The sequence below is a fragment of the Aethalodelphis obliquidens genome, unplaced genomic scaffold, assembly GCF_003676395.1.
Source record: "Aethalodelphis obliquidens isolate GAN/ISIS:26980383/991018 unplaced genomic scaffold, ASM367639v1 scaffold9, whole genome shotgun sequence".
In the NCBI taxonomy this organism is placed as follows: Eukaryota; Metazoa; Chordata; class Mammalia; order Artiodactyla; family Delphinidae; genus Aethalodelphis; species Aethalodelphis obliquidens.
In genome coordinates this window covers 32,902,789-32,917,780 of record NW_020837953.1, presented here as the reverse complement: position 1 = coordinate 32,917,780, position 14,992 = coordinate 32,902,789, and the positions used below count along the sequence as shown (strand labels likewise).

Below are 14,992 nucleotides of genomic sequence, written 5' to 3'. Positions count from 1 at the left end.
GGTGCTCCGAGGCATGTGGGAATCTTCCCAGACCGGGGCTCAAACCTGTGTCCCCTGCATTGGCAGGCGGATTCTTAGCCACTGCGCCACCAGGGAAGTCCGCGTGTTTTATTTTTAAAAGGGGAGGATGTCTCACTGTTTCAGTGATTGCTCCTTTCTCCCTAGCTGCCGCCAAAGAACTTTCCAATGCAAACTTTCTATTCAGTTTCCCACTCTCAAGGCGGTCCGCCAATATTCTATTTCTTCCTCTTCTCAAACGCATCATTTCTTGGCCCCATCATTCTGGGGCCCCTCAGGCTGGGGTGGGTGTCTTTGTCTGGGCAATGCAGTGGATTCTAGTCACCTTTCTGCAGGAGAGGATTCTAGAGCTCTGAGACAGGTAGAAAGAACATCTTAAACAAAATAATGTCTGCCTCAAATTAGTAAATATTTTTCATTTTAAGAGTTCATGTCATTGCAATTTGTTCACGTGGACAAGAACAGCTTTTGTTTGAGAAAGAACTGAAGAGGTGTCTTAGGATTCTGCTCTGATTGCCCTGCCTCTCACTGACGCTTTGTTTCCTGCCTCTGCAGAGCTCCGTGAAGGGAAGGCTTTGTGATCTATTGTTAGGTATTCTTTGAATCTATAAAGCATACACTGCTGGAAGGGAGGGGCTTCCAGACCATCCAGAGCTCCTGTCTCTCGCATGGACACGCATTCATGCACACACACACGTGCACACACACAAAAATGATGACTGCCTGGTGTGTATTTCTAGAACCCAGTGGGGGCAGAGGTGTTTAGTTCTTGTGTCTCTTGATTCTTACAGCCACGTTCTTGATTTCTCTTTCTGTAGCTCAGGCTGCCCCTACCCCCATCAGCTGCTTCACTTCTCTTGCTGGTTGGCCCCCTCTCTGACTCCTGGCTGGAAAGGCCTTTTCCTCTATCAAAACCCACTCCCTCCCAACCACCCCAAGGCCAACCACCTACACGATCCCTTTAGGCTTTAGGAGTAGCACTATAACATTTCTTCCTTATGTTTTTCATTTTAACCATCTTTCATTTTCACCTTACAAACATTTCTAGATATTCATTATAGAAAATCCAGAAAGTATAGGTCAATAATAAGAAAAAAATAACCACTAAACCTCTCACTATCTGACATAACCACTGTCAGCACTTTTGTGCATTTCCTTCCAGTATTTTTTTTTTCCTTTAAAACACTCGTACATAGTCCAGTGATCTTCATACCATGTAACTTGGTATCCTGCTTTTCCAACTAGTATTATATAATGAACATCTTTGTGTGTCTCTCCCTATATAGTGATATTTAGTTTATATCACTAAACATTTGGAAACACAATTTTTAATACCCGTTTCATACTTTACATCTCATACTTTAGCTCTTGCATGATTATTTTTAATTGGGAACAATACCTATCCTGTCAAGCCCACTGAACTGCTTGATCAAATGAGAGAAAGTGTGCAGAGAGCTGCACAAATATGCACAATGATCATTCATGATGTTAGTTTTATCTTCCCAAGTGAACTACTTTGTATGTTGTCACGGAATTGTTATATACTTTCCTATTCAACTTTTGCACAGCAGTGGGCAAAACTAGCTGTCTGGGTTTAATCTTTAAAAGGGAACATACTTATTAATAACTTTTAATTTTTTTCCTAGCAATTTCTTAGAGGCTCTGGCCTAAGGAACTTACCTGAAATATAGAAAAGGGAGTGTGCACAAAGATGTCCATTATGGCATTATTTACAATAACCCCAAAATAGAAATCACTGACATGTACAATTATATGGGAGGAAGGTTAAGTAAATGATGCTGAACCTACTTGCGAAGTTATTATATAGCTGTCTAAAATGATGTTTACAAAGCCTTTGTAATAAAATGGAAGATGTTTATGTCATCATCACTGGAAGAAGCAAAGATAAATGAAAAAGAGTGGAAAGAAAGACACCAAAGTGGCAACAGTGGTTATAATATTTAAATGATAGATGATTATTTTCTTTCTCTCTGTTTTTCTGCAATGAGCTTGTATACCTTGGATGCATTAAAAGATAGGTGGGTAGGTAGGTAGGTAGATGGATGGATGGATAGACAGATCAACCTTATTTTTTAAACTATTGGAAAGGATGTAAGCAGAAGAGGCAAGTACGGGGCACAGAACTGAGTTCAAGTGAAAGTAGTGACCCACAGGTGGGAGAAAAGGGCATGGGGGGCTGAGCCCAGACTGGGCTGGAACTTCTGGAAAATGCTTAGAACCACAAAAGGTGCCTTTTAGTTTATTTTTGGAGCAGGAAGAACAGAGTAAGGATGGGCACCTCATTTGAACATGGTAATATAATTATAAAAGGAGAAACCAAAATTGCTAGTTCCTCATTTGCTCCATCCTCTGACCAGCGTGGGCGGGACAGCCTTGGTGAGGGGAATGTGAAAGCCCAATAGGGCTTTTGAGGAACCGAGGGGTAAGCGGAGCCACAAGGAGACTGGCAACAAGCACATTCTATCATAATTTATACAAGTGGGGGAAAACAGAATTCTGTCATGTATAAATCTGGGTGGAAATGACATCAACATCCTGCAACGTTCCCTAATTTTTTTTTTTTTTCTTTTTTTTTTTGCGGTACACAGGCCTCTCACTGCTGTGGCCTCTCCCGTTGCGGAGCACAGTTCAGGGCTTCCCTGCTGGCGCAGTGGTTGAGAGTCCGCCTGCTGATTCAGGGGACACGGGTTCGTGCCCCGGTCCGGGAAGATCCCACATGCCGCGGAGCAGCTAGGTCCGTGAGCCATGGCCGCTGAGCCTGTGCGTCCGGAGCCTGTGCTCCGCAACGGGAGAGGCCACAACAGTGAGAGGCCCGAGTACCGCAAAAAAAAAAAAAAAAAAAAATTCAGACTTTTAGAAAAGTGGCAAAAGATACTACAAAGATTCACATTTACCCTTCACCCAGATTCCTCAAATGTTAGTGTTTTACCCTGTTTGCTTTGTGTACACTCTTCTCTCTCTCTTTCTACACACACACACACACACACACACACACACACACACACACACACACACACACACACACGAGGTTTCTGAACTATTTGGGAGTAAGTTGCAAGCATAATGCCTCTTACCCCTAAATACTTCATTGTGTATTTCCAAAAGGTTGGTTCTACTTTTCTATATAACCATAGTAAAACCAGAAAATTAACGTTGACACAATACTGTCTGATCCCTATACCCCATTCACATTTTGTCAATTATCTTGATGATTGTCCTTTATAGTAATAATAATAATAGTAGTTGTTATTAGTTCTGCTCCAGGATCGCATCCAAGGTCACGTATTACATTTAGTTCACGTCTCTTTAGTCTCCTTCAGGCTGGAACAGTTCCTCAGTCTTTCCTCTTCTTTCACGACCTTGATGTTTTTGAAAAGTAAAGGCCATTTACGTTGTAGGTTGTCTGTCTCTCAGTTTGGGTTTGTCTGATCTTTCCTCATGATTCGGTTCAGGTTTGCATTCTTGGCAGGATTACCACTGAAATGACGTGTGTTCTTCTTAGTGTGTCATATCAAATGGCATGTGATATCTATTTGTCCCCATTAATAGTTTTTAAAAATATAAATTAATAACAGCTTTACTGAGTTATAATTCACATATGATAAAATTCACCATTTTAAAGTGTAAAATCCAGTGGATTTTAGTATATTCCCAGAGTTGTACAGTCATCATCACAATCAATTTAGAACATTTTCATCGTCCCAAAAGGCCCCATACCCATTAGCCATCATTCTCCATGTCTTTTTCCCTCACCCCTGGTGACTACTAATCTACTTTCTGTCTATAGGTGTGCCTATCCTGGACATTTCATATACATGGAATCATATGCTGTATGGCCTTTTGTGTCTGGCTTCTTTCACTAAGCACAGTGTTTTCAAGGTTCATCCACGTTGGAGCATGTATCAGCACTGCATCCCTTTCTATGGCCAAATAATACTCCATTGTATCTATTTACACATTTTGTTGGTTCATTCATCAGTCAATGGACATTTGGGTTGCTTCCACTTTGGGGCTATTACAAATAGTGCTGCTATGCACATTGTGTACAACTTTCTGTATGGACATATGTTTTTAATTTTCTAGGGTGTATGTCAGGGTACCCAATACCACCGCTAGGTTCAGTGATTCACCAGGAGGGCATATAGTCCTATTCCTGGCTGATTTACTACAGTGAAAGGACACAAAGCAAAATCATCAAAGGGGAAATGTGCATACAGAGAAGCCCTGGGGAAACCAGACCCGGCACGCAAGAGTCCTCTCTGGGTGGAGTCACCCAGAACACACTTCATTCCTTCAGCACTGAGTTGTGGTGACACGTGTGAGACGCCATCCACCAGGAAGTTCGTTAGAGACTCAGTGCCCAAGGTCTTTACTGGGGGCTGGTCATGTAAGTACCCTCGGCCTAACATGTACCGAAATTCCAGACCCCCGGAAGGAAGGCAGGTGTTCAGCATACACCACATTGTTTGTACAGTCTCAGTGCAGTAAACCACCCTTACCCATCAGAGAATGGTGAGAACACTCACTAAATCCAAGTTCCCAGGCACCGGCCAAGGGCCAAATCTGCAAGCAGAGCCTTTCTAGGGATAGAAGTCTCAGGCCTACCGCGTTAACTCTGTTCTGCACGAGTCTACACCCAGGCGTGGAATTGCTGGGTCACATCGTAACTCCATATTTAACTTTTTATGCCACAGTGTTTTCCAAAGCAACTGCACCATTTTCATTTCCACCCGCAATTGATGAGGGTTTCCACTTCTCCACAGCCTGGCCCACACTTGTTATTGTCCATCTTGTTGATTATAGCCATCTGGTATGACTGATAGGTTTTTAAGTTAGTGATTTGCAGGCATTTAGAACCAAAAATGAGGATCCGTAGGAGCCAAAATGTGTTCTCTAAGAACAAATCATACCAGCCTAACCCCTGATTTTTCTTAAAAGAAAAAAAAAGCATCTGTTTTCTCTGTACTCGCTGTACGGGGGGCAGAGTGCTTCTGTATTTCAGTCCTGTCCTTCATAGTATCTTCGTATACAAAAATGGAGACACAGGGCTTGGACTGATTACCTGGAAGATTCCTCACTTGTTGACAGATGACACTCAAAGAGCAGTGCTGGAGCCAGGTGAGGGGCCCCTCCTGCTGTTTCCCCAACTCTGTCCTCAGCCCAGCCATTTAATGTTTCTCTCTAAAACTTGGGGGAGACACAGATGGCGGTCCCATGAAAGCAGGCAGAATACCCAAAACACACAGACACACACACAATGAATGATAAGATCTGGTTCCAGAAAGATCCTGACAGCACGGAATGAGTATGGAGAGTCCAGTGAGATGCAGTTGTTAGGGACAAATGGCAAGTCCACACCCACAGGGTCTGGTCCAGATGTAACCAGGGAGAGTTTGCACTTCGGTTTCTGCTTATTACCAAAAGCCAACCATAACAAATGGGTGACGAAGTCTGGGCACCCTGGAAAAACGTTGTGATGTGTATCTGCAGTTTCAGAGGATTTAGAGCTCTGCCATCAGGTGATCTGTCGAAGGAGCCGGGCTGTTCAGCCGGCCAACAGGCAGCCTAAGGTGACTTGAGAGTTGGCTCCCCCTGGATGAAGATCTGTGGTGGGAGCATATGAGCTGTCTTCCCCATGGCCCGTAGGGAAAAGCAGATTTAGATTGATTAAGAAAGAACTTTGTGAAACTCTGCAATTGAATGAGCTGCCTGCTAAGGAGGTAAGCACCCTTTCACTGGGGGTGTTCAAAGAGAGATTACTTAGTCTTTTTAAGGAACTTGCATGGGGCAGGAGGTGGCCTGAGTTCTTTGAAGCCTTAGAACTGCCTAAACATGAAGCCAGGGACTGTCCGTCTCTAAAGGCAAGTCCAGGGGCTGCCCAAGGCACATATCACCAGTTCCAGAGTGAGATTAGCCTTTCTGTAGGTCACCCTCTTCTTGTGCCCCTCACAATCCTACTTGTCCATCAGGACACTTGGGTGCCCGTGAAGCTCCCCTTGAGACACGCGCTTGCCTCTGTTACTCAGAAGCCCCCCCACCCCATCCCCCCGACCCATTACCTATTTTACCTGTGATGTGTGTGGTCCACACGTCAAGTCTCCCAGCCATGTGTTAAGCTCCAGAGCCAATTTTCTTGTTTGTTCTTACTTTCATTGAGCAAATACTTAATGAGCACCTATTATGTGTCAGTCCCCTGGTGAGTTGCCAGCACGCAGCAGTGACTAGGGGATGGGGGCACTGACCAAATAGTCGCGAGTATAAGAGTTTAACTGCAGGCTGCTGTGGGACCTGACATCAGGAATGTGGGGAGGTCGTGGGGGCCTGGCTGGGGAGGAGGACTCCCTGCAAAAGTACCCTTTCAGCTGAGAGTTGAAGGAAGATAAGCAGTTGGCAGGAAAGTGGAGGGAGGGGTCCGGGGGAGCAGTCCCACCGTGGCTGCAGCCCAAACTGCGGCCGAGCACAGGCTAGGACACCTGGTAGGTTGGGGCGCATTAGGAAGAGAAGTAAGGACCACCTGGCTGGGGGCTTTCCCCGTCATCCCCGCTTATCCAGCGCCTGGGCTTGCGAGCCGAGGTGGGAGACACAAGGATTAGCATTCGAGGGTCTGTGTGTCCTTGTGCACGTGTGTGTGTGTGAGAGCAGCTCTAATTGCCTTCTGAATCCTGTCCCAAGCGACACAGGGATTATTTGTGCCTTCCTTCCTCTCCGTTGATGTGGATGACTGTGAGAACGGGCCACGTTCCAACATCCCCACGTCCCTGCAGTGACAGCTCCTTTGAGAACATGTAGATACCCATGGTTCTCTTAATTACTCCTGCACACCCACTTCTCTCTCTCAAGCAGGTGGGGTTTGGGGGTAGGGTGCAGTCCTCCCCCTCCAGACCTCTCCTCCTGCTTTCCTGCTGCCATTTCTGTTTTAACAGCCTCCTGCTGCTCCCCTACCCATCCCCCACCCCTCCCTCCCCTCACACTGACTTAATCGAGGCCCGCCCCCCCAGAATAAGAGAGACTGAGGGAGGAGGCCAGTCTCCCTTAAGCGCTCATACCCAGCAATTAGTTTCCCTTATTGCCAATTCAAGATAAGTAGAAAATAACCAAGGAATGGAACCAGGGCTCAAAACCTGTGTCAAGTGCTTGGCACGCAGTACCGTGACATTTGCATGTGTGTCTCCTGGGAAGCCACACATCAGGCCAAGCATGGGGGTGGGGTCTGCTGGCCTGGGAGTTGAAAGAGCTGTATTCCAGCCCTGCTGGCTGTGCCACCCTGACCACCTTCCATCTCTGAGCCTCAGTTTCATCATCTATGAAGTGGAGAGATGGTACTAGATTATTCTGCCATTTCACGGAGAGCCCAGGACACAGACCTGTCAGGTCTGCCCTCCTGGTCTGTGTGTTTTGGCCCCAGGGGTGAGCATGGCAATGGTTACTGTCCAGGTGTGCCTGGAAGAGATGGCTGCTAGACCTTGGCACCAGGAGTGGCAGAGCATGGAGAACGCAGGTGGCGATGTCCAGAAAGACAGTGCTGAGGCAGGAAGGTGGGCTGGGAGATGGAAGGAGAAAAGCAGAAGGGTGCCAGACAGTGTCTGGAAGTGAGCTGGGAAATAGAAATAAACACATATAGTAGACTGCTGGTTCTCAGATATGGCCCATGGACCACGTGGGGATGTGTTAGAAAGACAGGATGTCAGGACCCACCCCAGACCTGCTGGATCAGAAACGCAAGGATGGGGCCCAACAGCCTGTTTTAACAAGCTCTCTAGGTGATTCTGATGCACGCCAAAGTCTGAGAACTAATAAGGTGGATGAAAGAGGGGTGGATGGATGAGGCTTGGAGAACCAGATGGGTATTTTAAAGGCTGAGCAGGAAAGAGGACTCGTGTTTGTTGATCACTTGCTGTGTGAAGTCAAAAACTGGGCATTTCCAGCTACTTGCTTTCATTTAAACCTTTCAGGATTGTGGCAAAGCAGCCCTTGTCATTCCCATCTCAAAGATGAGGCAGCTGAGGCTTGGAGACATTCAGTTGCTTGCCAAAGTCAAAGAGCTAGTGGCAGGGGTAGGATTAGAACCTGGGCCTCCCGGCCCCGAAGCCTGAGTTCTCTCCACGACACCAGGCTGCCTCCCACCTGCCTGTCCTTCAGCTGTGCCTCCGCTGCCTGGGCTGGCTCCCTTCTCAGCCCCATGGTCACCGCAGAGGCCTGCTCTGCTGTCCTTCTTCTGCAGCCTGCCATCAGAGGCAAAAGGGAGACCCTGGGGGGGGGCGGGAGAGCAGGGCTGGGGACAGATTGTTGCCTTGCGTTCCTCCAGCCTCCAGTGCTAAGTGCAGTTAGGAGACAAAGGTGCTTGTATGCTTGTGATGCTGCCGAGGGGCTAACATGGTTGCCTTAATGTAGTAAGAACTCATGCATGCACTGGGTGACAGAGCTGACAGATACTCATTGCCAAGCCTGTGCAGGGTGCTTTGGGGGAACTGAGGCAAAGAAAATGTAGTTTCTGGCTTCAAAGAGTTTGTGGTCCAGAACCAGTAAAACAAAAACTAACAGTGACCGGCTGGGGTGCTAGGAGGCCTGGGAGAGCCAGCCTGGGTCAAGCCAAGTGCAGGAGGAGTTCAAAGAGACTCAAGCAGTGACTTTAGGGGACAGACCTAAGGCTTCGGAGCCAGAGGGCATGGGTTCAATTCCCAGCATGCTCACTCACTCCCTGGGTAATCCTGGGCGAGTAACCTCATGTCTCGACCTGTCTCCTTATCTACAAAATGGAGTTAACAACCCCTAGCTCAAGGGACGGTTCTATTAGATTCTAACAGGCATCCCTCGTTGAGTTTTGTTTCCTTCCATTCAGAGGGTCACTTTAGGTCCGGGAAGGCTTCATGGAAGAGGTGGCTTTTCACTTTGGCACTGATGGATGGCTAGAATGTACTTAGTGCCTTTTGTGCCTTCTCTGAGGAATCTATGGGTAGATGCAGGACACGTGGGGTTGTCGGAGAACAGCCTTCCAGGCATAACTATGAATAGAACAGTGGTGAGAGGAAGTCGTCTTTCTCAATGTGGAAGATTGTTTTTATAATGTGGTTTCAAATCCTGTTGCAAAGGGCAAGGCCAGGTGGCCAGCCCACGCTATTGGGAATCTCCACGCTCAGGGTCTGTTTCTGCTCTTTCTTACAGATGATGCAGTTCGCCTGGCAGAGCTACAAGCGCTATGCAATGGGGAAAAACGAGCTCCGGCCCCTCACAAGAGACGGCTACGAGGGCAACATGTTCGGTGAGCTGACGTCGGAAGACCCCCTGCCCCTGGGGGCCGAGCAGAATTTCATTTTTGACTTTTTCTCTCCTGAGCTATGTCCCTGTTTCTCCAGAGCTCCAAGTCTGACTTCCTCCAGGGTTGTCTAGGCTTGTGAGCCTTCTAGGTTTGGGGGGAACCCACATGCTTCTCCCTCACCTCACACACTTCTTTATATGCACCTGTTGTTAATTTTCAGAGCAGACGAACTTGGAAATGTGAGTGGGGGCAGTGAGTGACGGACACTAGTTGCCATGGAGAAGGTGGGCAGATCTGAAGGACACAGAGGGTTGGGTTTAAATCCGCTCCTCCAAGTGGCTGTAAAATGATCTTGGGTGTTTTCCTAGAGAAACCAAACATGTACCTGATAAGCTGGGCACACGCGCTGCCTTTAGGGTCTTGGGTGTGTGTCTCTCGCCGGGTGGCTTGGTGGACAGTCACAGTTAGGGAGCAGCACGGGTGCTGCTGTGTGTTGGCAGCTTGAGTCTGACCTGTAGCCACACTTGCCGACGTCTCGGTCCTTTGCAGCCGTGAGATCCTCCTCAGCCAGAGCCTCGAAAGCCCTTCTCACCTGGAGAGACTGCAAAGTGCCTCACTGTGGGCACGGCTTTAGATATCAAATGTAATTCCCGGACAAATCACCAGCGCCCCTCTCTGCAGGCCCTTCACATGAAAAGATGCTGGAGGCACCTGGCTTCCTTCTTTCCTGTGAGACAGGAGCTATCTGGGGAGCTGGAAACAGAAATTCATCACCTGTATTCCCCACCCCTTAGAGACACAGGCTCCTGACATCAAGAACCAAAGAGCTAAGTCAGATGAAAATCCCCAGAAAATTTTCAAAAGCAGGTTTACAAGGCCCCCCATGCGTAGGGCAGAGTATTTGTGTTACGGGAAAAGGGACACAGGACCTACCTTCCTCCATGTCACCAGGCAGCATCCCAACGCTTCTGGCTGTTCAGGCAGTTCACTCCCCTTGGGTAGGGGGGTGTGATTTGGGGTAGCTGCTGCTGCTGCTTTTCCCCCCTGCTTATCATAGGCATGTAGGGGAAAAGAGAAAGTATCAGAAAGTGTAAAGCAGGCCAAAAATAACTCGTTCTACCATGTAGATGCAGCCTCTGTGCACATCTCGTCTTATTTCCTTCCAGTCTTTTCTTCAGTACACTTCCCCCACCCATATACAGTATTATGTTCTTCCTTTTCTTTTTTTTTTTAACTGAATGTTACATCATATGTGTTTCCCTAACTCGTGTAAATTTTTTCATAAAGAATATTTTTAATGGCTGCAGTTATTGCATGGATGTGCCATAATTCGTTTAACCATCCCACTAATGTTGGACAAAGGTCCTTTCCAATTTTTCACTATTAAAAATAACATGGCAGGGCTTCCCTGGTGGCGCAGTGGTTGAGAGTCCGCCTGCCGATGCAGGGGACACGGGTTCGTGCCCCGGTCCGGGAGGATCCCACGTGCCGCGGAGCGGCTGGGCCTGTGAGCCATGGCCGCTGAGCCTGCGCATCCGGAGCCTGTGCTCTGCAACGGGAGAGGCCACAGCAGTGAGAGGCCCGAGTACCGCAAAAAAAAAAAAAAAAAAAAAAAACACGGCAGTTATCATCTTTGTGCCTAAAACGTTGTCTTAGGATAGGTTCTGAGAGAGGACTCCTGAGTCGTGGGGAGGAAGACAGGTGTTTCCTTAACCTCAGATATGAAATGTGTGGATTCTAGTTTCAGAGGCTCGCTGCCTGACCCGTCCAGATCATAGACTTCCCCAACACCCACATCAGCCCTGGGGAAAGACGGCTGGTGTGGCTCTCATCAAAGTTGTTGGAGCTTTGGCTACTACTATAAATGAGGGACATAATCCTCCCTCTCTACACAGTGTGCAAATATTCAGGGAATTGGTGGAGGTTGGGGGGAGGCTGTTGATCTCTGAAACTGCGGAGCATGGGCCTAGCTATTGCTGTGACCATCCACGGGGATAGAGGGAGCACTGCCGGGAGGAACTGGGCTAAACCAAGTCCCATTTTCTGAAATTCCTCAGGGCCTGTGATTTAAATCTCAACCCTTTGGCCCCTTTCCCATCACTGAGCCTCAGGAAGAGTGGGCAGCTTGGAATGATGCAGAGAAACCTGGACCTTGAACCAGAAGACCTGGGAGCGAGTCCTCACTCTGCCCTGAACTATCTGTGTGGCCAAGTCACCTGACCTCTCTGGGCCCCCGTTCGTTCATCTTGCACACTCAGGTTGCTATGAGAGCGTGCAGGAACGTGCAAAGGGCTAAGTATATATGAGTGATATAGGATTTCCACAGTAATAAGTGGGGTCGGCAGTTGCCCAGGTGAGCCCATGGAGGGTTCTGAGGTCCCCTGTCTCCCAAGAGCGGCCTTGGCTAAGGCCCTGGGTACCCGATCATCCTGCGCCTGCAGCAGTCCTGGCAGTGAGACAGGGCCTTCCTTCTGTAGCCAGCCACTGAGCTGCAGCGGGAGGCTGGCTCCTGGGTAGGGCCCCAGGCGCTGGGCGGGGAGAAGCTAGCCTTGATTTTCTTACACTTTCATTCAGCAGCTGCTCGTGTAGTGCCATGCCCGGTGCTGACTGCTGGGGATGCAGGGATAAATGACACAGTGAAAACTCCACCAGCTCTGCAGAGACGTACACTGGCAACCCTTCCTCGGAGCCTCTCTGGGGTCTGTCTAGGTGCTCTCAGAATGAGGGGCACGTAGAAGGGATCATGATCAATGATGTGACCAGTCCTTCACTGGCTTGTGGCTCTAGGTCCCTGGAGCCCAACAAGTTCAGAATGACTTCACTCCTTCCTGGTTGAGTGACCTTGAGTGTTCTCTGAGCCTGAGTTTTCTGTAAAGTAGAACTAATGAAAACATCATACCCCCAGCCCAAGGCCTGCCTGACACACAGAACCATCTTAATAGCTGGTAGTTATGCTTATCGTTGCCACAAATGGGTCTGATGATACAGATGCTTATGCCAACACCCCCAGAGGAGGAGAGTTGAGGGGCATTCGAGGAACCTGGAGGAGGTTCTAGTTTGGGTTGGACTCATGAGGGGCTTGGAAGCCAGACTGTTCTGGATGATAGGAGTTGAACTGGCCTGAATGAAGCTGCTTCTCACGCCACTGGCTTCTTTTGCTGGACTCACACGGGCTTGTGGGTGGCCTCGTTCCTGGGCTGTGGCAGCCGCCGTCATCAGTCACCTCACTGTAGGCTGGGCCCTGCAGGGCATGGTCAGATGGCAGCTGTCCCCACCCTGCCCTGCCTGGCTGAGTGGATGTTCAGGGTCCCTGAGCAGCCTCCTGCATCCTGGTGCATATCAGTCTGCCACGGGCCCTTGCAGGCTCCTCCCTGGGCCTGTGGGGCCAAGAGAGCTGCATACGGGGTAGAGTAACGAGCTCACACTGGTGCCTGGCTTTGCCGGATTTACACGGGATGCAACGAAGACATCGGCTGCAGAGCCTGGTCTCCCCCCCGTGTGGCAGTTCACCAAACTGAATTTACCCTTCCCACCGCCCGTGCGCCCCTCCCCAAATCTGTTCTCACTTTGAAAGTAAGACCTCTGGGTGAGGCACCTCTCAAGCCAGTTTTTGTGTCCTGAGCAATTCAGTGTTAAAGTCTCTTCCTATTTACCGCAATCTGGCTCAGCAGGTCCTGCCAGAAAATGCCCCCAAGACCCTAGCGGCTGCCAGCAAAGTGGACGCGGCCTGTTCCTCACGGGCACAGGGCCGGCACTCGATGGTGATGCTCTCATCACTGTGAAGTCACAGGGGTGAGTCTGCCACTTGAAGAACACATTCGAGGAGGGCAGTGTAGAGGAACCAGCCATAAAGCAGCAGCTGGTGATGCCGTAAAGCACAGTGGCTCAGTACTCAGAGGCCCAGCTTCCTTACCTGTAAAAGGGGCTGCTCCTAGGACCTGGGGGAAGCCAGCCGAAGAGCGTGGACTCTGAGGCCAGATGGCTTGGATTTGCATGCTGCTCTGCCACTGCCCATCTGTGTGACCTTAGGCAAGTTTCTTCACCTTTCTGGGCCTCAGTTTCCAGCCTTAAATTGGGGACAACAGTAATACCTACTCGCAGGATTGTTTCGAGAACCAAATGAGTTAATTTGTGAGAAGTGCTTATATTCAGGCCTGGCACACAGGAAGCATTCTTCAAGTTCAGCTGCTACGAGGATGACATAAGGCCCTTAGGACAGTGTGTGCTTCTCCCATTTTGACTGGGCTATGACCGAGTCTCCTGGACCCAGGGACCCACGTGAGGACTCCAGGGCTTTCCCAGCCCTGATCCCTCCTGCCCTATTCCCCTCAGCCCTCAAGCGCCTGTGGCAGAGATCACGGATGGGCAGCCCACTGGTAGTCAGTGTACTTCTCACCCTTTCATTTATAGCAGCTTACAATGGAATTTTTAAGAGGGAAGAGTCAGGGGAAAGTTAGGGCTCAAGGCTATGGAATAAATCAGCCTCCTGACAGCGGAAGGGTTTCCAGGAGAATAGTGGGAGCTCATACCCAATGCCAGCTGTCAGCCTTAAAGCACTTAATGACATTAATCCTCCCAAGAACTCAGAGTGGTCATAAGAGCTCCATTCTCCCTTGGCATTGGGGAAATCAGTACTGGGCGCACAGTCTTGAGAAGTCCCCAGCAGAGAGGCCCTTTGGTGGCAAGTCCAACTGCCTCATCTTAGAGTTGCGGAAACCAAGCTCAGAGAGGGGAAGGGACTCAACCGGGGTGACACAGCATGTTAATTGTAGGTGTGGAATTTGAATCCTGGTGGCCTAGTCCCAGCCCAGTGCTCTTTGCACCACCCACTCTGAGATTAGCCAAATTGTCCAAGCCCAGATTGTCAAAGCACAGGTCTCTGGTTCTGGCCAGATCACCACCAGGAACTAGACGTTCTCAGAACTCTAGCAAGAGCAGATTTTCTTTCAGGAGGTGTATGATTTGGGAGCCAAGAGCCCACCTGCTTCCTGTACGTGCATCATACCAGGCACCGTAGCTGTATTCTCTCGTGTCCTCCTCACAGCCCTGCTAAGGTATAAATTACCCCCTTATCCCCATTTCACAGATGAGGAAACTGAGACTTGGCAAGGTTTAGGACTTGCTTAGTCACACAGTTATCAAGCAGAGACTTAATCACAGGTGTGCTGGACTCCACAGCCCAATCCACAGACCACCATGCTGCCCTGTCCTCCAGTGACCACGTGTGTGGCTGTAGAGAAGGGAGCAGGGGCAGAGGGATGGTCTCAGGGTTGGTGGTATTGCATCTTCTACTCCAGTGCCCTCACAGAAACCCAGAAAGACATGTATTTCAGGTCAGGGTCTGCGGCCACCCATCTGAAGGCATCATGATTTATTGGACATCAGCTGACTATTCAGGGCCTGGGAAGAAGATTCAGATTTCCCTCTTTTCTCCCACCATAGGAAAATATTTAATCTCTGCCATTAACCTAAAAACAGCTACTTACAAGACATGCCGTTGGCTGTCAGCATAATGAGCTGAGAAGAGCATGGATTTGAGAATCAGACCAGCCTGAGTCTGAATTCCGGCTCTGCCACTTACTAGTCATGTGACCTTGGGCGAGTTTCTTAAACTCTCTGCACCTCAGTTTCTCCATCTGTACAATGAGGACAGTGGTGAGGAGTAGATAAAGTTGATGTTTGTAAAACCTGCCCATA

The 14,992-nt window shown here is 49.0% G+C and overlaps 1 protein-coding gene across 4 annotated transcripts in view; it reads left to right on the top strand.

Annotated features, from left to right (window-relative positions):
* MAN1C1 (mannosidase alpha class 1C member 1) overlaps window positions 1-14,992 on the top strand; it is a 149,101-nt gene that overhangs the window by 61,301 nt on the left and 72,808 nt on the right. For all 4 annotated transcript variants that reach the window (XR_003433380.1, XM_027109648.1, XM_027109646.1 and 1 more), the window contains exon 2: window positions 9,202-9,298. Coding sequence is in view for 3 of the 4 variants with exons in the window: in XM_027109648.1 (XP_026965449.1) it covers window positions 9,202-9,298 (97 nt within the window). In the remaining variant the exon portion in view is untranslated. The remainder of the gene's footprint in view (window positions 1-9,201; window positions 9,299-14,992) is intronic.